Source organism: Mustela lutreola, chromosome 12, assembly GCF_030435805.1.
Source record: "Mustela lutreola isolate mMusLut2 chromosome 12, mMusLut2.pri, whole genome shotgun sequence".
NCBI lineage: Eukaryota > Metazoa > Chordata > Mammalia > Carnivora > Mustelidae > Mustela > Mustela lutreola.
The window spans coordinates 37,936,398-37,959,507 of record NC_081301.1 but is presented as its reverse complement, the minus strand read 5'-3'; the positions used below and the strand labels follow the sequence as shown (position 1 = coordinate 37,959,507).

Below are 23,110 nucleotides of genomic sequence, written 5' to 3'. Positions count from 1 at the left end.
GACCATGTGCTGGACCACAAAGCAAGTCTCAACAAATTTCAAAGAATTGATATATTGAGGATGCTTCCAGCTTACAATGAAATTGAGCTAGAAAGCCATAAGAAACAGAAGCAATAATTTGAAAACCCAAATATTGATTCAAAAATTTAGGAGCTTTCTGGGTGTAATCTTAAATTGGCTACTGTGTGCAGAGGGCAAGGAAAGGCAGAAGCAGACCACTCCTGATTGGTAAGTGGCAGTTTTAATAAGCAAGGAGACTTATTTATGAGACTTGCCTTAGGCTACTGCAAAAGGAGTAGATTTCTACACCCACCCACCCAATATTAAGAGTTTATATAGAGGCCTTAACAGGGTTCAGTAACATATACTGACCAGATTGTCTCAATAACACTTTCGTCTCTCAAGGCTATGTCCTTGCAATAGTTCCCACTGTGGAATAGTAAGCTTAGTGTACATTCTAAGGCCCAGGGAAGTGGTAAGGAGCCCCTGATTGCCCAAGGTCCAGCTCCTGGGTCAACTGGCAGTCACATTCGCTCCATGAACATATCTCTACACATGAAAAGACATTTAAAAAGCATATTTGTATGTTATCATAAGAAAAAGAAATCTATTGGAATTAGAAAAAATTTCAAAGTAGAAATTAGATAGTAAGAAACGTGACACATAGTGGCACCTGGGTGACTCAGTTGTTAAGGGTCTGCCTTTAGCTAAAGTCATGGTCCAGGGTCCTTGGATTGTGCTCCACATCGGGCACAGCGGGAAGCCTGCTTCTCCCTCTCCCACTCACCCCACTTGTGTTCCTTCTCTTGATGTGTGTCTCTCTGTCAAATAAATAAATAAAATATTTTTAAAATTTACAGAAGGAAAATTTATTTTTTTTAAAAAAGGAACATGATACATAGAATACAGTTAAATATGTGCTTATAGGGAAATTTTAAATGAATATATTTAAATATATATCAAGAACTAAGCCCTAATCTCAAAGTATGAGAAGAAAAGCAAATTATATCCAAATAGAGTAGAAGAAAATCTTAAGAAATAGATCAGAAATTAATGAAATGGAAATAAAATACAATAGAATCCAAACTATAATGTTTTTCTTTGAACAGAAACGTAATATTGAAATAAAAAGGAAAAATAATTTCTTCAGAAATTATGAAAACCTGATGAGGATATTATGAGAAGGAAAATTACCTGCCAATCTCGTTTATAAATATAAATGCAAAAATCCTTAACAGATTAATTAATCAAATCTGGCACTATGTAAAACGGGTAATAGATTATGACTAAATTGATTCTGTTGTAGGAATGCAAGTTTGGTTTAATATTTAAAAATCAATCTGGGGGCACCTGGGTGGCTCATTGGGGTAAGCCGCTGCCTTCAGCTCAGGTCAGGATCTCAGGATCTCAGGGTCCTGGGATCGAGTCCCGCATCGGGCTCTCTGCTCAGCAGGGAGCCTGCTTCCCTACCTCTCTCTCTGCCTGCCTCTCTGCTTACTTGTGATCTCTCTCTCTGTCAAATAAATAAATAAATCTTTAAAAACAAAAAATAAAATAAAAATCAATCTGGGGCACAAGGTGGCTCAATCAGTTAAGCGTCCAGCTCTTGATTTCAGCTCAGGTCATGATCTCAAGGTGGTGGGATGGAGCCCCATGTCAGGCTCCATCCACACTCAGCAGGGAGTCTGCTTGAAGATTCGCTCTCTTTGCCTCTCCCCTGACTTGTGCATATATGCGTGCATGCTCTCTCTCTCTCTTTCAAATAAATAAATAAACCTTTAAAAAAAAATAGTATGGTCTGGTGCAGGATAGACAAATAGAGCCACACACCAGAAGAGAATCCAGAAATAGACTGTCACAGTTATGGTGGGACTTCAACTTCATGACAAAGGTGGCACTGCAGAGCAGTGGGGAAAGGACAGCCTTTCCAAAAAACGGTGCTGGGATAATTGGATATCTGTATGGAAAAAAAATAATTTGCCCAATGCCCTAAAGTGGCTATGCAGTGAAATCATGTCTTTTTTTTTTCTTTTGCTTACTTATTTATTTATACCCACTGTGGGGCTCGAACTCATAACCCCAAGATCAAGAGTCACATCCTCTTCCAACTGAGCGAGTCAGGCACCCTGCAGTCAAGTGTTTGAACCCAAATATATCTGGCCCTAATATAAGTCCATACCCTTTGCATTCTGCCAATGGCCCAGTCACCTACCTCCCAAAGCTATCATGAGCAGCAAGACCAGAAGTTATGGAAGTGCTCTGTGAACTGACAAGTGCTGGGAGCACCTGTGGGAAAGGCCATGTCCATTGAGATGACTACTGCCTTCCAGAAGAGTGCAGTGGCCTTGTTCCATAGCGCTAAAGCCTCTGGTGGGCCCCTCTCCTCTCCTGTAGATTGCAGCTGGGCCCAAACACCAAGTCCCCTGTAAGAGAGTGGCCCTCTCTATCTGCAGGGGGAATTGAGCAGGAAGCTGACATTCCAGCACAGATGCTCAGGGCTGGGGCCCTCCCAGGGAATGGTGTGAGGCTGATGCTCTGATGTACCCCCCTCCCCACCCCGGAGTCTGTCTCTAGCAGCATTTGGGAGAAAACAGAAACTAGGCCCCCAGAGACCCTTGGGACAAGTCTGTGTTTCACCTTGTAAGCTGAACTGCATGGTTTTGCAACCTCAGTCCAGGTGGTAATGCAGACTAAAGAAGGAAGAGCAACAGGGCCTTCCTGGAAGGCTTGCAGCAAAGGCCTAGTTCCCTTTGGACTGTGCACCATGCCCCTGGGAATGCCTCAGAACTGCCAGGAATTGTCTTTCCTTCCGCCCTCCCCCTCCCTGACTTCCTGGATTGACAAAGGGGACCTTTGTTTCTGGCCTTGAGTCCCATCTGAAGCACCCCAGCAGCAACCTCAAACAGGCAGAAGGAGATGGAGAAATAAAACAGCCTGGAGAGTTTTCCTAGAACCATGGTTGGCCGCCCTAAAGGGCCCTCAGAGCCACCTCCCCCAAACCCCCCACCCAGTTTCTGGCCTTGGTTACCCACTGGATCAACACCGGGCTCCCCATCCAGGGCTTCCTTAGCTTCCTCTACTGCCTGCATCTCCCCAAAGCAAAGCACTCCCAGCCATGTCCTCACCTCAGAGTTGGTGGTGGGCCAGCGAAAGGTCTGGCAGGCAGGCCTTGTTTCTCATGAAGAAAAGCCCTGGAACACTCTTCTGGAAGGTGTGGGCAGTGAACCTGCAACAAGATAGGGCAGGCCCAAGATGAGGAGAGTGCCCACAGGCCCTGGGCAGCCAACAGGGCCAAGCTCATCAGCCCAACCCACCAATCACCAAGCCCCCAGCCTGTGAGAGACAAAGTTGAGACCTAGCACCTGAGTCAGAGGCAGAGCCCAGGCTGGCTTCTGAGCTGACAAAGCAGTCATGGGGGAGGTCTCTCCTATCCTCAGCAGCTGGTCTTCCCTCCTCATTCCACAGTCTCACTGCGGCTATCTCAGCTCTCATCCCCGGGGAAACCACATGAAACGTGAATCACTGAGGTCTGAAGTCTGATAAAGTCAAACTCAAAGACCAGCTTTTGAATGCTCTTGGCTCAGCCTGTCTAAAAATCAGGAACCATCAGCCCAATCAAAACACTCCCCATTTAGGAAGGTGCCTTTGGCCCCTTAGGAATGTTCGGGGGGCTTGGGAATGGTGTGGCAGCTGCCCTCCTTTGGGCAGAGGCTGGATGGTAAGGGGGGATAGGGGCCCAGAAGGGCCCAAAGGAGTGCTGAACCCAAGTCCAGTCTCTCTCTACCCCGTGCCACTGGTCTCCACAGCCTCAGGGCAAAACTGTGGTGAATCCTCCTGGAGGCCAGGTGTCAGCCCCAGGCAGGGACGGTGTTGCGCAGCTGCGTGAAGGAGCTGCGCCGGCAGTGAACCAGGTTGTTGTTTCCCAGAGCAATGCTTCCAGAGGTGGAGAGCAGCCCTGCTTCTTCAGGGCCATGTGGGGCCTCAGCCCTCAGGGGTCTCCCTTCCTCCTCATACCCCATGACCCAGGTCTCCTGCATCCTTGTGGAGAATTTCAGTGTTCGCTGCCCCATGTGTCTCCCAGACTGTGGTAGTGCAGACATCCCTGCTCCGGGAGCTGCTGCCAGGAAGTATGCCTCATTCCCAAGTCCTCTAAACTGTAAAGGGAAAACCAAACAAACCAGAAAACACACAAATGAAAAACCATGCTCTTGGGCCCAGTCCCTGACCTGCATTGCACTTCCCTGGGCACTGCTGCGGATGCCAGGCTTGCGGAGAGGGCCACATCTTCCTGCCGGGGTGAGGCACCACTCAGCCTGAAGCCTCTAGCTGCTGCCTGTTTTGGGGAGGAAGGGCTGCTGAGCCTGCATGAGTGGTTGGCTCATGGTCCAGCGGCTAGTGGAACTCAGGACATCTGGGTCAGACACGCACTCTGTGTGACCTTGTACAAGTCACATGACCCCCCCTGAGCCTCTGTTCCCTGTGATGGGGAATACGTCTGAGCAGCGCAGAGCAGGTAGGAAAGTGGCAGGTGCACTCCTAAGGGCCCACGCACAGCCATCCACCCGTTCACATTCACCCCGTTTGCCTGCAGCCTCCCTTGCTCGCTCCCTCACATGCCTTTGGTAAAGTTGCCAACTACAGAGCTGGGACCTTGGAACTGGGCAGTCTCCTGGGTTGTTGTTATCAGAGCAGGCCAGTTACTGAGAGAACAACAGGACTCGTTCACACCAAGGCCCAAGGCCATGGCTGGATGACCTCCCCTAGCTCACCATGTCCAGATTTCTTAATACAGAGAACTCCACCTGGTGGGGCCCCATGGAGCTGGCTGAGCAGGGTGGGGCAAGGCTGGGCACACCACTCTTGGCACTCTACCAGATAGGGATTCAAAGTTCGAGACATACCAAGGCCTGCTATCCCACCCCCTCCTCTGGCCCATACTCCCCAGGAAGGGACCAGGTCCAGGAGCACAGGCCTGTTGTCTAGCACTCACATCTGGACCGGACATGAGTCTGCAATAGCTCCATGCTCAAATCTGTGTCAGAATCCAGATGTCAGGGCCTCCCTCAGCAACAGAGCTCCTAGATTCTGGGGTCAAAGATCCATGGGCAGTGGGCGTCCCCCTCACTTCCTCCTACACTCACCTTCTTCACAGAGTCCTGATTAGGTGCCTCAGGCCAGTCTTGCTCCTTGAGAGCCAGGGAACAGTGTCCCCTCCCTTTCTTTTTGATCTCAAATACTTCCATTACCCCATTGTGCTCAGGGAGGAGTCGCAAGCAATGTCCTAACTTTATTTTTCTAAATCTGAGAGAATAGCTAGAAGCTCATCAGCCCCAGCCATCTGGCCTCCGTGAACATCCCCACAGCATGCCGCCTTCCCACAGAATGCCACATCCTACCATGGGTGAACAGGCCGCAGGCCTCCATCATTCCCTGTGGGAGGAAGCCCCAGCTTCCTTCCAAGTCAGGGCACTAGCAGGGAATGCAACCCCCACCCCAGGGGACTATCCAGCTCATTCTTTCAATGGCCTCAGCCCTCAGGCAACCCCCCAAACCCTAAAGATTGTTACCCCCAAATGGGAGAATGGAAGCCTGGCTGTCCAGTCTGTGCAGAGAAGGGAAGATCATCTCTTCATTCTACTGCTCATGCATCTGCTCCCAAAAACAATTACAGAGTAATTTCTGCCCTAAATTATTCATACACTTCCCTGCTGTATATGGAAATACCATTGTGTAGCTTGCTTTTTTTCCCTTATACCTCTTCCCAGTCGATAAATATAGATCCGCTTCATCATTCTCAATGGTCACACTGTACATAATTGCTCGGATGCCCCTCATTTTCCCTAGTCCCCCATTGACGGTAGCTTCGAAGTGTTCAGCTTACAAGCACTGGCTGATTAAAACATACATCTTGGTGTGCAGTTTTGTTTTCTTCAGATAAATTCCTAGAAGCTGAAGTGCAAGGTCGAGGGATAGGTCCGCTTTTAAGATTTACTTCTCTGCTGGGGCGCCTGGGGAGCTCAGTCAGTTAAGCATCTTGATTCTCGATTTCAGCACAGGTCATGATCTCAGGGTCATGGGATTAAGCCCCGCATTGGGCTGCATGCTCAGTGGGTTGGTGGGGGGTCTGCTGGAGGTTCTTTCTCTCCTCCCTCTGTCCATCCCCTGGCTCAAGTACACGCATGTGCACTCTCTCTCTCTCTCTCTAAGATTTTATTAATTATTTATTTGACAGACAGAGATCACAAGCAGGCAGAGAGGCAGGCAGAAAGAAAGGAAGGGAAGCAGGCTCCCTGCTGAGCAGAGAGCCTGATGTAGGGCTCAATCCCAGGACCCCGGGGTCATGACTTGAGCTGGAGGCAGAGGCTTTAACCTACTGAGCCACCTAGGCGCCCCCCACCTCTCTTTCTAAAGATTTTATTTATTTGTTTGACATAGAGAAACACGACGAGGGAGGGAACAGAAGCAGGGGGAGTGGGGAAGGGAGAAGCAGACTTCCCATTGAGTGGGGATCTTGAGATAGGGCTCTGAGTATCTCAGGACCCTGGGATCATGACTTGGGGTAAAGGCAGATGCTTAATGACTGAACCACCCAGGCGCCCCCCTCCCTTTCTAAATAAATCTTAGAAAGAAAAAAAAAGGAGTAACTGCTCTACAGTCCACTCATAGAAAGGTTGTACCAGTCTAGCAGCATGGGGGTGGAGGTTCCCCTGGCCTCACCCACACCACGTCATAGGACCATCTCTCCAAAGGGTCCCTCCTGTCCTCCAGAACTCATCTGTGCTCTCCCTGCTGACCCTTGGGGGACTTCCCCTTCATCGGGACAGAACCCGTCTAGGTGACTGTTTCCATGCCTAGGTGTAATCTGGCCCAGCTTGTCATTTCTTCCTTTAAAAAGCCTCCACTTCAACCCCTACTTTCTGCCAACAGTGAATGGGAACCAAGAGGGCACTCTGGGAATAAGCGCCTCCTTGCCCCTTAGTCCTGATATCTTAACTGCCAGAGTCCAAGCTTCACCTTCTCCACTCAGACCCCCTTGGCGAAGGGATATGTCTTAGTTGTGCCTATGTCATAGCTTTGCTGCATCTGGCTTCCTTAGGAAAGGGTGTTTGTCTTGGCCAAGGTGGTGACTGAAAAGCCGGTCATGGCGGGCAGAGCACCAAGCTGGAGTCAACAGTCAAGCTGAGCACCCACGGTTTGCACATCCCCAGATGGCATGCCCCAATTGGCCAGCACTTCTGACACTCAGGAGAGCTCCAGGGGGCTGCTGGACTCACACCGCCACACTCAGCCACCCCCAGAGCGGGAGGAGTTCAAGTTGGGCCACAGAGAGCTGCCTCCTTTTAAAAAAAAATTGTGGTAAAATATACTATCCTAGTCTTATCAGGCTGCTATCGCAAAAATAACAGACTGGATGGTTTATCAACAGCGGGAATGTTATTTCTCACAGTTCTGGAGGCTGGGAAGTCTAAGATTAAGGTGCTGGCAGATTTGATGTCTGGTGAGGGGCTGCTTCCCGGTTCAGACTGCTCGCTTTCTTGCAATAATAACCTCAGGTGGAGGAAGGGATGAGGGAGTTCTCTGGGTCTCTTTCATGAGGACACTAATCCTATGCATGAGGGCTCTGTCTTCATGACGTAACCACCTCCCAGAGGCTCCAGCTCCAAATACCATCATATTGGGAATAAAGTTTCAACATAAATTTGGGACTCATTCAGTCCATAGCAAATATATGTAACATGGAATTTATCATTTTAACCACTTTTAAGTACATAGTCCTCTGGTGTTAGTACCTTCATATGCAACTATCACCATCATCCATCTTCAGACCTTTTTCATCTTATACAACTAAAACTCTGGCCTCAGTGAACACTAACTCCCCATTCTTCCCTCTGCTCACTCTCCCCTGTGGCCCCAGGGCAACCATCACCCGACTTTCTGTCTCTGTGAATGTGAGGACTTAGATACCTCATATAGTGAGTGGACTCCTGTAATATCTGTCCTTTTGTAACTTGTTTATCTCACTCAGCATGTCTTCAAGGTTTATCCATGTTGTAGTGTGTGTCAGAATTTTTTTTAAAAAGATTTTTTATTTATTTGTTTGACAGACAGAGATCACACGTAGGCAGAAAGGCAGGCAGAGAGAGAGGGGTGGGGGGGGAGCAGGCTCCCTGCTGAGCAGAAAGCCCGAGGCGAGGCTTGATCCCAGGACCCTGGGATCATGTACCTGAGCTGCAGGCAGAGGCTTTAACCCACTGAGCCACCCAGGCACCCCAGAATTTTTTTTTTTTTTTTAAGATTTTATTCCTTTATCTATTTCAGAGAGAGAGAGAGAGAGAGAGAAAGAGTCCCAAGCAGACTCCTGGCCACGCAGAGAGCCCAACGCAGGACTTAATCTCATGATCCCAAGATCATATAGGCGTTGAACCCGAGAGTCAGATGCCCAACCAAGCGAGCTACACAGGCGCCCCAGAATTTCCTTACTTCTTAAGGCTGAATGATATTCCACTGTCTGTATACACCACATTTTGTTTATCCATTCCTCTGTTGACAGACAACTGGGTCATCTCCACCTTTTGGCTGTTGTGAATAAGGCCGTTGTGAACGCGGGTATACAAATAGCTGTTCAAGTCCTTGTTTTCATTTCTTTTGCATATATACCCTTAAGTGGAATTACTGGACCATATGGCAATTATTTTTTTAAAAATATTTTATTTATTTATTTGACAGACAGAGAACACAAGTAGGCAGAGAGAGAGAGAGAGAGAGAGAAGCAGGCTCTGCACTGAGCAGAGAGCCCAATGCAGGGATCGATCCCAGGACCCTGGGGTCATGACCTGAGCAGAAGGCAGAGGCTTTAACCCACAGAGCCACCCAGGCGCCCCCCATATGGCAATTCTATGTTTAAGTTTTTGAGGAATCACCATGTGATTTTCCACAGGTTCTGCACCATATTACATTCCTACCTCAGCAGGGCTCAGGAGTTCCAATTTTTCTACATCCTCAGCAATACTTATCCTGTTGTTGTTTTTTTTGTAACAGCCATCCTAATTGGTGCAAGGTGGTATCTCAGCATGGTTTTGATTTGCACAGGGTGGGTGGGGGTGATCCTGCTATTATTTTTTTTTAAAGATTTTATTTATTTATCTGACAGACAAAGACCACAAGTAGGCAGAGAGGCAGAGAGAGGGGGGGGGGTAAGCATGCTCCCTGCTGAACAGAGAGCCCGATGCAGGGCTCGATCCCAGGACCCTGAGATCATGACCTGAGCTGAAGGCAGAGGCTTAACCCACTGAGCCACCCAAGCGCCCTGGTCCTGCTATTTTTATAAATGAAGACTCAAGAGATAAAGTGACTTCCTTCAAGGTGATAAGAAGAGTTCACCTCAAGAACAGGGGGAAACCCAAAATCAGGACATTTCCTACTGGGGGAAGGGCAGAACCATGGGGAGACCAGACGTGGATTCTGAGAGCAAGTTCTAAAACAGAGGAAGAGCAAACTGATGGCCCAGGGAGGCAAATCAACTTGCTGAGGATTACACAGTGAGTGGGAAGCAGAAAGAGCCAGAAGTAATGATTGCTGTTTGTATAGCCTTTTCCTGGCCATCTTCCTGGTGACCTGGCACACATCTTGCTCAAGGGCAGATGTCCTTGGAGTGTCATAGCCCTTTGGTTTCTGGTCTACTGACCCTAACACTCCCCATAACAACCATGCCCTGAAGGTTCCTCTGCCTCACAGCTCGCGTACAGTTTCCTGAGCCCAGATGAAGGCAACAGCCACGCTCCCTGCCTGGGGACTCTGCCAGAGAAGGAAATGAGGCTTGTCTGGCATGACCCGCTCAGCCAGACAAACCTCATTTCCTTTCTAACAGGGTTAAGAAGTTCCAGTTCTAAGAAATCGGCCTCTGAGAATGTCCAAATTCTCACCTCCTGGAACAAACAGGAGGAGGGGAGCCTGGAAGTGTGGTGGAGACTTGGCAACACTTAGAATTTGGACATCTTCTCATTTCCTTGGCCTCTCCCTCCACTCTCCCCACACACAGCTTCCTTCTGTCACCAGCAGCAAACCATCCTGCCTCGGGAGGTCCCACTAGTGTACCTCCACAAGCATGTGCCGACCTTGGCACCACTGGACGGTTGTCTCCAATGGACGGTTGTCAGTCAATGAGTCGGCATCCAGGTCACATCCTCCCATGGAAAGAAGTACTGTGTTGGGAGGGTCTGGCGCCCACCGAATCCACACTCATGACTAGCTCAGGCTTGGTCTGGGTCCATGTGAAGTGGGAGACTAGAGACAGAGCACATCTCAAGAAAGTGGCCAACCCTAGGAGCCTGTCTGTGCCCCCTTTCTTCTGCCTTCTTCCCTCCCTGGCACCTTTGGAGCCCACCAGGGGTTCAAGTTCCCTTCTGTCCCAGTGCTGACCTTCCAAACATCTTTGTTCGTGTGAGGCAAGGAAGGGGTGGGAAAACATGACTGGTGAGGTTCTGGTATCTCCAGAAGAGGAGTGGTCACGTCACATTACTAGGAAGAGGCAACAGTAGGGTTTGAACCCAGGCACTCTCGTCTCTCATAAGCACATGTCAGGTATGTTATGCATATTAGTATGTATGTATCTGAGTGGATATGTGCATCTTTGGGGATAGAAGGGTGCCCCACTTAACCCAGACCTTATAGCTTACAAAGCCGTCTAAGGCAGCACTTTGTCCAAAGAACCATAGTCTTGTCATCTCCTGTTTGAAGGCCAGATCTGAGCCCAGGGCCACCTCTGTTCAGGTCTGAAGCCCCTAGGGATCCTTCTAGCAGTCACAAGAATGGGTGGGGACAGCCAGATGGCACTGTAGGGACTATAAAATGCCACCCTTCCTTCTCCTGTTTCCCAGTTGGTCCCACATTCACAGCTCCATCAGCCTGGACAGCAAGGGTAACCTCTTCTGCACACTGGTTTCCTCAGACGCATTTCTTCCAGATGCCAAGTCAATCTAGCCAGCAAGGAAGAGGCTGCTGATGTCTGTCCTGGGGGCAATGAGGAGGAGGAGAAGGCACCCGGAGTTCATAATGCCTCATGATCCTTGAGTCACAACCAAGATCCTGGGGAATATTTACATTTCCTGGGGCTGATAAGAAATCTTGTTTTGTAGGATACCCACTCAAGTTACTGTTAACACCTTGTGGCAATGGCTCTGAGGATGATCCCAGAACAATCCTGGCATCTGCTGCTTCTAGCAGAATGTGACCAGAGACCCGCCAGGGGAAATGTCATTTTGATGAGGCACCAGTTACTGTGCAGTAAGTGCCTGTGAGGGGCCAGTCATTATGTCCGACATGTCATTCCTTTTAAGCCTTCAAAACAGGGGCACCTGGGCGGCTCAGGTGGTTAAGTGTCTGCCTTTGGCTTAGGTCATGATCTCAGGGTCCTGGGATGGAACCCTCCATCAGGCTCCCTGCTCAGTGGGGAGTCTGCTTCTCTCTCTGCTCCTCTCCCGACTCGTTCTCTTTCTTTCTCTCAAGTAAAAAAAAAAAAAAAAAAAAACACAAAAAAAAACCCAGTTGATTCCAGTGGGGGTATATGGAGCACAGTCAGGTGCTTCCCCGCACCACCACCACCACCACCCCGCCCACCGCAATGAGGGGGGCACAGGTGGCAGACCTTTGCTTTCCTCTGATTTTCCCAGCAGGCAGTCCCAATCACTTCCCTCCAGCCCTGGGAGAGCCCAGACCTCTGAAATCAGAAAAGAAACCACCTGAGGTTACAAAGATAAGGTCATTTATTCACGTTATATTACTGGATTTTAAAGACAAAAATACAGTTGTTTTGAAAACCAAGGTCAGAAACACACCTTCCCCCCACCCCAGCCCACTTACAATGGTAAATCCATACATTTGCATACATGGGAAATTGAAATACACAACAGGTCTCACCCATAGGAAAGCTGCCAACCTGGCCGAGTCGGGCAGCCCATGCCCAGCTGTGAGGTCAGCAGAGCCCCTGCCCAGACCCAGAGCCAGTACCAGCATTTCCTTTACCCTCTTATACCACCCTGCCCTCTCATCTTTCCCAAAGGCCACTTGACAGGGTCACCAGCAATGGGATGGAGAGAAACAGAGAAAGATGCAGCACACAACTTCACGGCGACAGCTTCTGGGGAAGGAAATACTCCCTGAACCCTCGGCCCTGAACTTCTCAGGGAGGAAACAGGACCTGCAGCATCTTAGGAACCAGGCAAGCATCCGGACCTAACCTTGGGCCCAAGTGGGCCCCGTGAGAGCACCAGAAGGTCAGCAAATGGGGAACAAGTGAAGCAGGATTTCCCTTGGTTCTGAGAACGAACCACATACTTGACTATTCCAATGGAACATAAAGGAAAATGTAACAGGAAAACAAACAAACAACGTCAGAATTTTCTTTAAGAGTAAAGTAAGTGAAAAGAAATTACCACCCAGGGTATCTGTCTCTTTTCTTTTAAGGCACTTTGGAAAAGTCAGGATCTAGGGACAGAAAGAGAGGCCTTCATTTTTCGCATTTCCCGAAACTTCCTCTCAGTGCGGTCATTCTTGGTCCACTGACATCGCTGTTAAGGAACGGAGAACTGAAAGAAAGAATACTCTCTACATGGCCCTGCTGCTTTGCAGTGGAAAATAATTTTTAACCAATAAAGAAGGCTTCTGGGAAAAGAACCATGTTAGCATCCAAGATGCTCAAAGCAATAAAGGCACAGGTAAGTCTGGGGCTGGGCACCAGCTCAGCCTCCACACTAAGGGCTGGTTCCCAAGAAGACAGGGGTGGGGCTCCAGGCTACCACCAGCTGAGGGGTCAACCCTGGGATTAAACAGCTGAATCTTCGGTGCTCAGCCCAGCCAGGCTGGACCCAGCAGGGGCGCCCACTGCAACTGCCTTGTGCAGCTCGTCCCAGGGAGCCTAAACCTCTCCCAGCAGAGATGGGTTTGGAGACAACACCCCTGGGGATCAGCCTCCCTGGAGTGGGAGCACCTGCTAAAAACCTGAGGGGGATGGGAGGCTTTAGGCACCAGAGTAGTTGTGGGGGAGTGTGGGAGGGTGCAGCTCAACTTCTTTCTAGATCTCTAATTAGAAGGCACATTCATGCTGGAGAATGAATAGTCTGTTTGACCCTGAGTGCCACAGGCAAGTTTTAGGGAACAGGCAAGAGGCAAAGGAACAAAAACGGGGAGGAAGGAAGGAGAGAGGCAACAGAGAGGAGGAAGGCGGAGGAAGGAGAACAGGTCCCGGAAAGGTAGGCCAGGCAGTGTGGCCAGCACGGAGAAGGAAGCGGCCCCCACACTCCACAGGGGCCAGAACAGTGATTTCCTCCTCCTCCCCAGATTCCGGGTCAGTAAAGGTCAGTAAACAACAACCGGATTGCTGATTGCTGTCATTTACACCTCCACAGCATAGGGCCCTATGGGAAGGTCCCAGGGCAGGCTGGAAGAGGGGTGGAGGTTCCCTCCCACCTGGGGAGGGGAGGGAGGTGGGGAGCTCTGCCTAGCAGGCCTAGGCTTTTTGCCTCCCTCAGAGGTCTAGCAAGATAACTTGACCAGGGAGGCTTTACACTCAATGGGCCCAAGGGTGATTCTGCTCTTCACAAAACCTGGCCTGCCGACTAAATCAGAGGTCCATTCATGGCCAGTACAGCATACACTATTTTTCCCCCCTAAAAAATGCTCAATCCCTTCCCTACATTTAAAACACCACAATAAAAATACATAGGAAATTCAAGTTTATATAGCATGCTCAGAAAAATAAATTGCCTTATTTAACACTAAATAGCTATGCAAATCTGGATCAACACAAAATCAAGCTAGATCATAATTAGAACCCGATTTGTTCTTTAAAATACTACAAACTGCTTTTTTTTTTTTTTTTTTTTTTTTAAAGTCTTTACATTCAGAAATCAGAAAATCTGGAGAAAGGCCACTGAATGTGAGAACACCCAAGGCTTTTGCTCTGGTGACTAATGTTGCCTTGGAATTCACACATTAGCAGGGCAAAAGGTCCGAGGCTCAAGTTTTAAAAATCTCCTTGCTAAGAAAAGACAGACACACACACACACACACACACATAGACCCAGACACACACAAGTGATTGTAGTAGTTGCATACCACTAAAAGAAGGTGGGGGACAGGGTAAAAGGAGAATGGTTGAGATTGTGTTTTTCTGTTAAAATATGCAAACAAAAAACATCACACCAATCCGATTTCAGCAGCACTCTCCGATTTTTCAAAAAGTAATAAGAATACCACAATTTAAAGCGAAATTCTTACCTACTTCACAACAAATTAGCAGTTTATATCACTGGGAATGAGTCCCACAGTCACCAAATTTCGGGCTGCGTACTGATTCTTTGGGGTGACACTGTGAACATACCAAGAATCCCCCAAAGGCTGATGTTTTCTACATTTACAAACACCTTGTAGAGCTAAGAAGTCACATGCTGAGCCAAGTTGGGGGCAAAATATCCCACTCGTCCTGGTCATCTGGAAAGGCATCTGAATGATGAATGAAGGGGGCCTATCATTCTGATTGTTAAGAATGAAAGGGACCAGCCCAGCAGATTGGCAGAGACGCACAGCAAAGGTCCCTGGCCATTTTCAGGTCTCTTATTAGTGTACCGAAATGCTAGCTTGGTGTCCCGATGTCCACTGTGATTTTGGTATACAACGGATTTCTCTCTATGTCCAACACCTTGTAAGTGAGTGTGTTCAAACCATCTGAAAGCATAGTCTCCTTTGTATGTGCAATTCGGTCAAACCTACAAGGAGAAGATAGGCAATGGGTTGGTGTCAAAACAGAAATCTTAAGAAAAAAGCATTAAACATTTGTCCTTCACACATGCCCACCTACTCTGCCAGTCCCAAGGACAGAACCCTCAAGGCATGGAGCCGTCTCCAGAGCCTCATTCCTGTAGCCTCCCCCAACTGAACAGAGAAAGAAGGAATGTAAATGAACACAGATCATACCTCTGAGGATTGGGCTCATTTTTCTTGTCTCTTGAGTGGCGGATCATCCGACATTTGCCAACCACAGCATTGGGGCGAGATACAGACATACCTCGAAAAACTAATCTGCAAGGAGTAAAAGGACAAGTCATCATTGTAGAGCTGCCATAAGGCTTGAGTCCAAAAGCCCCGGCTGTAAGACTTGTGCCTCATCTACCATCTTGTTTATTTTTCTCACTCAGCCCACACCACTGCCAACTGTGGTATCCCTTGTCCTTTTACCACAAGTTCTGTAGTTTGTGTCGGTGACTGCTCCATGCCAGGCACTGAGGGTGCCTGCCCTCAGAGAACCTACAGTGCAAACTTAGAACACGGGACCATCAGTGTCAGGATGGAAGCGAGGGGGGAAGGAAGGCTGAGCACAGGAAGGGAAGCCACTCACTTTCCCTAAGCAAGACGAGGCAGAGCCAGTTGTGAAACCAAAGGGGTGTCTGCTAGAGCATTTTGGGCAGCCAGGGCAGCTGAGGCAAAGGCAGAGAGACAGAGCAAACAAAGGGCCCTCAGGGAGCAACAGAACCTTCCGGGGACTGGTAGGGTCTGGAGTAGGAAGTGGCCAGAGATGAGACTGGAAGAAGGGCAAAGGCTACATCATGGAGGAGCTTCTCAGAGCTTTATAGCATCCCAGTGACCAGTGCCAGTGTCTGAAAGGGATATAATATACAGTTAATATAATACACAAATATTATATAATATACAAAGGCTTTTGGCCAAAGGGAAATCTCTCTGGTAAGTACCGTAACAACAGAGAGCAGAGAACAAGACAAGAGCCAGCCAGAACAGGATGGAAGAGTCTGTGTAAGTCTGGGGGAAAGGAATGATGACCCAAACCCAAGCCTTGACAGCAACAGGGCAAGTTAGTTAAGAGGCAGGACTGGCTGTCCCTGGAGGATTTAAAGGTTTCTTCTGGCCTCATCTCCCCCAGTGCTGGTTTTGTGCCTGGCACTTGGCGAGTAGGTGCATAACAGATACACCCCTTATCTTTCAAGAAAGCTGCTCCACAAATCACACAGGCTTCTCGTCCCTCCACCCTCAGGGCTCCCTCCCCACTAACCCCCACGGCTCAGGTCTGTGGCGCCACCTCAGCCCTGAACACCATCCCACAGGCCCCATTTGCCCATTGGGTGCCGTGGTAGCAAGTTTGTATCTGTCTGGACCCCCTATCTGGGGCTTCTGCGGCCCTCCCACTAGGCCTGCGGGACTCAGCGCTCTGTACACTGAAGGGGCACATGCTCCCCAGTTTTCTCCCAGGCTGATAGCAAAGGCTTGGGTCCATGACAGGTTCTCATACTAAGCCCCATGTGACTGACTTGGGTGCTGCTCTGACAGACACCTTCTGTGAACTGCTCAAATTAATGTACTCCAATTCGTGAAGGTGCTAGGCTATATTCTGTTATCAAGCTCAATGACAAGCTCCAACTAGCTCCCAGGGGGAGAAGGTACTTCTTATCCACAGCTGGCAGGGTTAAAAAGTCTCCATGGCCAGAGAGAATTCGGCAGAATGTGGTTTCAAATGCCACTAGAATTTTTTATTTTTTATTTTTTACCATCTGCAATGACAACCCCCATGATAAAGGCTTACCAGGAGCCCCTGGGGTTATGGATGGGGCAGGGCTGACCATGGAGAAATGGTTATTGGGGCTGGCTGGGCCCACAAAAGTTCATTATACTACTCAGTCCTCATTTGTGTATGTAAAAATGCACCAGAATAAACAAATAACACAGAGATTCTGTAAAGGAACTTAGGAACCAGCCCAAAGAAACTTGTTTCATAATCAAACAGGACCACAATGAAATGTAGAATTTTTGCAAAAGATACATGCTTACTTCTTCAGGACAAAACAGCATGTGGTATGAATCAAAGTAAACTCAACCCTTCACTTGGTTCTCATTTTGCATGTTCCAAGGCTAATGCAAAAATCACAGAAGCGAATTTTCCTAAAGACATTCTTCAGCACCTGTGGCACCTACTGAAGGGCACACTTAAGAATGTGGGCCAAGGGGTGCCTGGTGGCTCCGTCGGTTAAGTGTCTGCCTTTGGCTCAGGTCATGATCCCAGGGTTCTGGGATCGAGTCCCACATCTGGCTCCCTGCTCGGTGCAGTCTGCTTCTCCCTCTGCCTGCCACTCCCCCTGCTTAAGCTCCCTCTCTGATAAATAAATAAAATCTTAAAAATAAAGAATATGGGCCAAGTGGGGACTGTACCCCACCCAAGGAGCAATCCTTGCAGAATGACCAGGTGCTAACTGAAAACCTGGGGGTGATGGGAGACAGAGAAGAAAGAGGTCTAAGTTGTAAACATTACCTGTTAAAAATGTCATCATCTTCACCTCCCCAGCCCCAATAGTTATTAGGAAATCCATTGATGGTGAGAAACTGTTGTTTACTTAGAGCAGAGACACCTCCAAAATACTGAACATAAGGTAGGCTGGGGGAGAAACACACACACAAAGACCAGTGGTTAGGTAAGTCTTGACTTTTCAAAATAAAGCATGCTCAAAGCATAAACACTTATAACATTATTTTTATTCTCTGGGACTTTTTAATTGAGGTTTATGAGGGTTGTCTTTGTTCTGGTTTATTTTTAATCAAACTGAGATGATCTCAGAGAAGACACAGATATCAAAAAGGACAATCTTGCTCTAAGAATACTGTGTTGCTTCTGTGATTACCTGGAAAATTAGTTAGTGACAAGAGCATAAGCCTACTTTTGTGTCCCATTCGGGAATCTGCTTTTCTATGCATCTTGCTCCGGCATGGGAAATCTTTATCCAGGAGGTCCTGGAAACTGAGATTGCAGTAAAGCCTCCCTGTGCCCACCCAGTCACGCCCTCCCTTCCCACCCTCAGCCCATCTATCAGTGTAACTTTCATTCTTCACAGGCACACTGGTCTCAAAACTGACCCCAACAGTTGAAACAGTATTCCTGAAAATCCGCTAAAATAACATTTTCTAGGAAATTCCTACCACATCCTGACTTAGCAAAATATGTAAGGGTGAATCTATTTTGACACATTTTTAAGCAGTAGGGCATCTGAACCCTCATCCTTCCACACCTTTTTGTATTTTACGCTTTCAATGGTGATGAAATGTTAAGACTCAGGTCATGTCCAAAAGCCATACAAAGGTTTTCCCATGGGTCCTTTAAAGGCTGTGGTTTCGTGATGACTTTGTGTGCAGCACTAACCCACACTAGGGCTTTTACTGGAATCCAGAGAGACTAAAATCCATCACGCAAATTAAGGAAAACTCTAACTCAGAGTTCAAGAGGGAAGTCAGCCAAACCATCCAGAACATAAGAAAAAAAAAGGTACCATTATTATTTTCAAATACATTCAGGACATCTGACTAGGAGTATCCATGAAGATCCCTGGGGCCTGCTTTAATGAGTCAAAGGTAATCCATCTGTAACTAGGTTTTGTCCCTTAAGTGCCCAGTCACCCACCTTTGGGCATACCTTACACTACAGTCTGTGCCTGATTACAAGGAAGGGTTTGAACCGGGTGGCCAGGCCAATAAGATTTCTCACAATCAGTGTTTATACAGAAAGGACTCTAGGTGAACTCCCAGGAAAGGACATGCTGAGATGATAAGATTCGGTTTCGCCACCCATGCTGTTTTCTCTGACCAACCGCCTGTCCCCCAAGCCTTGACTAGTTCTGGGTAAGACAGGCATGGTGCTGTGGCAAAGAATGAGGTCATCACCACCGTGCTTCAAGGGGGGAATGAAGAGAGGGCGAGGTTTGAGCTCATGTATCTCAAAGAGAATAAAATACATGAACAGGAAGGTAGGGAGGGAAGTTAGGAGGGTGCAGGGTGACGTTTAAGGCCAAATTCTCCTCTAAGTTAGCAAGTTTAGGGGCTGATTTGGGGGAATGACTTACAGCATCCCTATTTTCTTTTCTTTCCTTTTTAATTAAGCGGGCTCCACGGCCAAAGCAGGGCTTGAACTCATGGCTCCGCCACTGATAGCCACATGCTCTACCAAACGAGCCAGCCAGGTGCCCCTTAGTGTCCCTGTTTGCATCTCCCAGCCCTTGTTCCCCCAGCAAGGGAGGACAGAACAAAATCATGGGGAATAAAATGAGTCTGAAAGATAGCATCTGTATCTGACCCAAGGGACTGCAGGTCCGCACAGGCCTGCCACACTGGGGCAGTCAGCCGAAGCCAGGGCTGCCCAGCACACGGCTTCTTGGACATTTGAGCTGACTTAGAGCAGGGCGGGGAAGGTCAGTCTGCTCAACTAGCGGGTGATTTAAAACAACTTTATGTTAATATAAACATGGGTAATTATGGAACAAAGTGCCTTTATTTTTTTTAAGGTTAAAAAATAAAAAGGCTACAAGGCTATTTCCACCTATGACAATACTCTTTGGATTATACCAGTACCCTTGGGGACAGGCATCAGTTGGCCTCCTCACTAGGGGTATTTTGATGGAAAAGTCTGGGTCCCAATGTCTAAACAGAAGTCTGTACTTTGCAGGGAAACAGAGTCATGTTCTTTCTTAAGTACCAAGGTATACCTGCTAAGGTACCCAAACTCAAGAATTGACGGGGGGGGGGGGGGGCGATTCCAATTTGCTTCCCAAACTGGGTGGGGGAAGGGAATAGAAGAAAACAAGGAAATATAGCATCTGTTTGGAGCCTACAGGCTAGAGCCATCCCAAACACAAACCCTGGATATGTAATGTTATGAATGTTTCTGGATTTTACTTTCCTCCTTAAATCATAACTGACTTTTGGCTTAAAAAGCACCCTGTTCTCAGGGGAAGGATTCTCTTCCAGAACCTAAAGGGATACTCCTGGGCTGGAGGGGCTGCATTTCCTAGTGGTCAGGTTTTCTGTAGCTTCTGGTGGATATCTCTTACCTAAATCCAAACTTATCCATGGCTACAGAAATGTGCCGTGGCTGTGGGAAACACCTGTAGGCATTGCGGTCGTTCATTGGAATGAGGTCCACATCACTAAACACAAAGCAGTTGTAGTCATAATCCTTCAGGGCCTCTTGAAAGCCAATGTTGAGGAGCTTAGCACGGTTGAACATGGTTTCTCCAGCCTGGGGCAGAAACAGAACGAGTACTATCAGATACCGCAAGGCGAATGAATAGAATACTCACTCGGACTGGTGACCTGTCAACTACATGTGATCCTTAGTCCACTCATTTTTTCTGCTCTCACTTTACAAATCAATACCGAAGGGCATGCCCTGCATCAGCAATCCCTCTTCTAGGAACTGAATTATCACGAAGGACTTGCAAATACACAAAAATGAATAACTTGCTCACCATGGGATTTTCATCACAGCAACAGATTGCAAACAATGTTGTAAGCATTGCTAAGGAACTGGTTAAATAAATTATGTAACATCCTTAAAATGGAATAGAGTTGTTAAAAAAATAAGGAAGATAGAAAAGGAAATGATTTTCAAGATAGTACGGTTAGGTGAAAAAGCATTTAAACATATGTGTCATGTGTTTAACACACTTCATATAGACTAATTCCCATAAAGATGGCCAGGAAACTGGTGCCTATAAACTTTTTATTTCTTCCCTCTTGGTATGGCTGATTATGGTTTGGTCACCATATTGTGTGCCTTCACATATGTCTGTCATAAAATTAGGTACCAGAGAAATACCATGGACCCAAGTCAATCTCTGCTCTCGTTGTGTTCACAGCGTAGGGTGGGAAGCTGTGTGATACACGCTATGGCAGAAACAGGGTGTATGAGAGAGAAGAAGACACCTGCTTCAGGATGCCAACCACTGGGTCTCGAAGCACCAAGTCTGTTGGTACAAAGGTATTTCATATTTCATTTACTTATTTTCAGTTCCCCCACTAGAATATAAACTCAGTGAAAACTGGAATTTTTAACTTTTTCTTCACCCAATGCCTAGAACACTGCCTGGCATACAATAAGAGCTCAACAAACAACTGTTGGATGGATGGATGAATGGATGGATGGACAGACAGATGGATGGATCGATGGATGCATAGACCAAGGGATGGGTTTCAACAAACAACGACAGATGACAATTCTGGGAAGCTTCAACCAAGGGCTCCCTCAGGGTCACCACCAAGGGTCTCCACTCTGAACCACAGCCCCAGGTTAGCAGGGACAGTAACAGCATCGACACTGTCACCCTTACAGTTAGCAGTCCACAAGCCCTTCCACATGTGGAGTCTCATCCCGGCCAGAATCCTCCCAACCATACCATGAAGAAACTAACGTACAAAAGTGACCCAGCTGGAGCTGGACCTGGCACTGAAATCCTCATTTAGCGCGCTCTCCCAATCCCTCTTGGAATCAACAAGATCAGGGCCTTCAACTTTGGGGGAAAGTATATCTCACAAGGGTCTACAGTGGTTATACAACTTCCAAGGTGGGCTCCCCAGTGTCTTCTCTCCAGGCCCCCAAGAAAAGATTTGGAAACTGGTGCTCTAGAAGGCTGCCTGTGTGAGGACAGAGCAAATGGATGGTGCTACAGCTGTGCAGCCTCAGGTGGGTGACTCAGAGAAACCAACCACTTAAGAAACACAAGTATCAGGAAGTCAGAAAGAGCAGCCAAGAGAATGATGAATGAATTAAGGAAATATTTTATACAAGAGCTCCTTTCTTCAGCCAACGACAAAGCTTTCTAATCATGCATGGTGAAAGGAGAAGGTTGAGCCCAATGGCACACACTGTGTTCTTTAGTTGTACCCACCAGTTAAGAGTCATTTAGAATCCTGCCTTCAGATAATTCTCTGTAAGTCTTGAGGTAAAAAGACGTTCAAAGTCTAGAAACCAGATACGAAAACTATGAAATTGTTGTAATTACTATTATTACAACACACTGCTAAAGTTCACTGGGAGATATGACGTATGAGGTACAGGATAAGTGTTTTACATGATTTTAAACATCTCAACAATCTTCTAACAACCTTTATCCCAACCCAGACTTACTACCTTCTTCTCAGACCCTTGAACCTTCTGGCAATGCAGAGAGAGATCTGCACTTGGTACTTTCCATCTTGTTCCTCTAGCCCCATGAAGACCTTAAGACTTAGCTTTCTATGAATGTTTTCAGCCCCACTAACCACTTTTCCAACAAGTGAAAGGGTATCCCAACAAAGCCTTTTCACACCCAGGTCATAGACTGTGGAGGATGGCCACCCAATGCTCCCTTTTCTTGGTATATTCTCTAAAACAGGGGCAGGGAGCTCTTGATGGACATGCCCAAGCCACAGGGCCTGGCCTGCTAGCCATGACTATCTGAACTAAGGAGATGTCTGACTGAGACTATACTAAGCATTTTTCCTCTCTCAAGAACTGCCAATTTGGAACCATGAATGGGCACCCCTGGCATCATGCCCCAGACACTGGCAGCCTAGAGGAGAAACCCAAGGAGTAGATCTGTCCTTTTCGCCACTTGCAGCATAACAGCTTCTTCAACTCAGTAAGGCACTTCAGTGTCTGGTCCACAGTTCAAATTAGTCAGGCAGTTTTCTAAAATAGCCTGAACTGTGTATCACTCCTCTCAACCTAGCCTCACCTCTGTGATTCTGGGAGAGGGAAAAGGCGGGGTACATTCTTACAGGTTTAATTTCCTACCAGAGTCCTTAGGAACATCAGAACAGCAAAATGGTTGTTAAGCAAAGTATGTGTCTTCCCCTTCCTCCTCTGGGATTATAGAAAGTCAACTCTTGGCTTCTCTGGATGAAATGGTGTAACACCTTGGGTAACCTTCTTGATAAGAAAGACAGGCCCTGGCAAGCCTTCCAACCCCCACCACTAATAGGAGGGGTTCATTCCTCAGTGGGGGCGGTTGGAAAGACACCCAGCCCTCATTCCTGCGTCTTCTCAATGGGCACATGCATCCAATGTGTCTTCTGCTTCCTACCCTCAGGTAAATATTGATCAAGCACCACTACTGTCCAATCAAGCCAAATACATAGCTGTGGAAACTGACACAGGCTTTTTTTTTTTTTTTTTCCTGACACATGTGTTTTTATCCCAGGAATGCCAGCTTCTTGGCTTCTTAGCTATGTGACTTTGGGCAAACCACAACTCTAGGTCTCCATTTCCTCATCTGGTTATTTGGATGACAACACGTGGGTTTTATTA

General features: G+C 47.6%; 1 protein-coding gene across 1 annotated transcript in view; it reads right to left on the bottom strand.

Annotated features, from left to right (window-relative positions):
- Positions 1–11,744: 11,744 nt before the first annotated feature.
- Positions 11,745–23,110, bottom strand: part of B4GALT1 (beta-1,4-galactosyltransferase 1) — a 53,552-nt gene continuing 42,186 nt past the window's right edge. Inside the window, exons 3-6 of the mRNA XM_059141084.1 lie at positions 19,875–20,062; positions 17,312–17,434; positions 14,971–15,075; positions 11,745–14,762 (exon numbers count right to left, since the gene is read on the bottom strand). Coding sequence (XP_058997067.1) covers positions 14,630–14,762; positions 14,971–15,075; positions 17,312–17,434; positions 19,875–20,062 — 549 coding nt within the window. The 3' untranslated portion in view covers positions 11,745–14,629. The remainder of the gene's footprint in view (positions 14,763–14,970; positions 15,076–17,311; positions 17,435–19,874; positions 20,063–23,110) is intronic.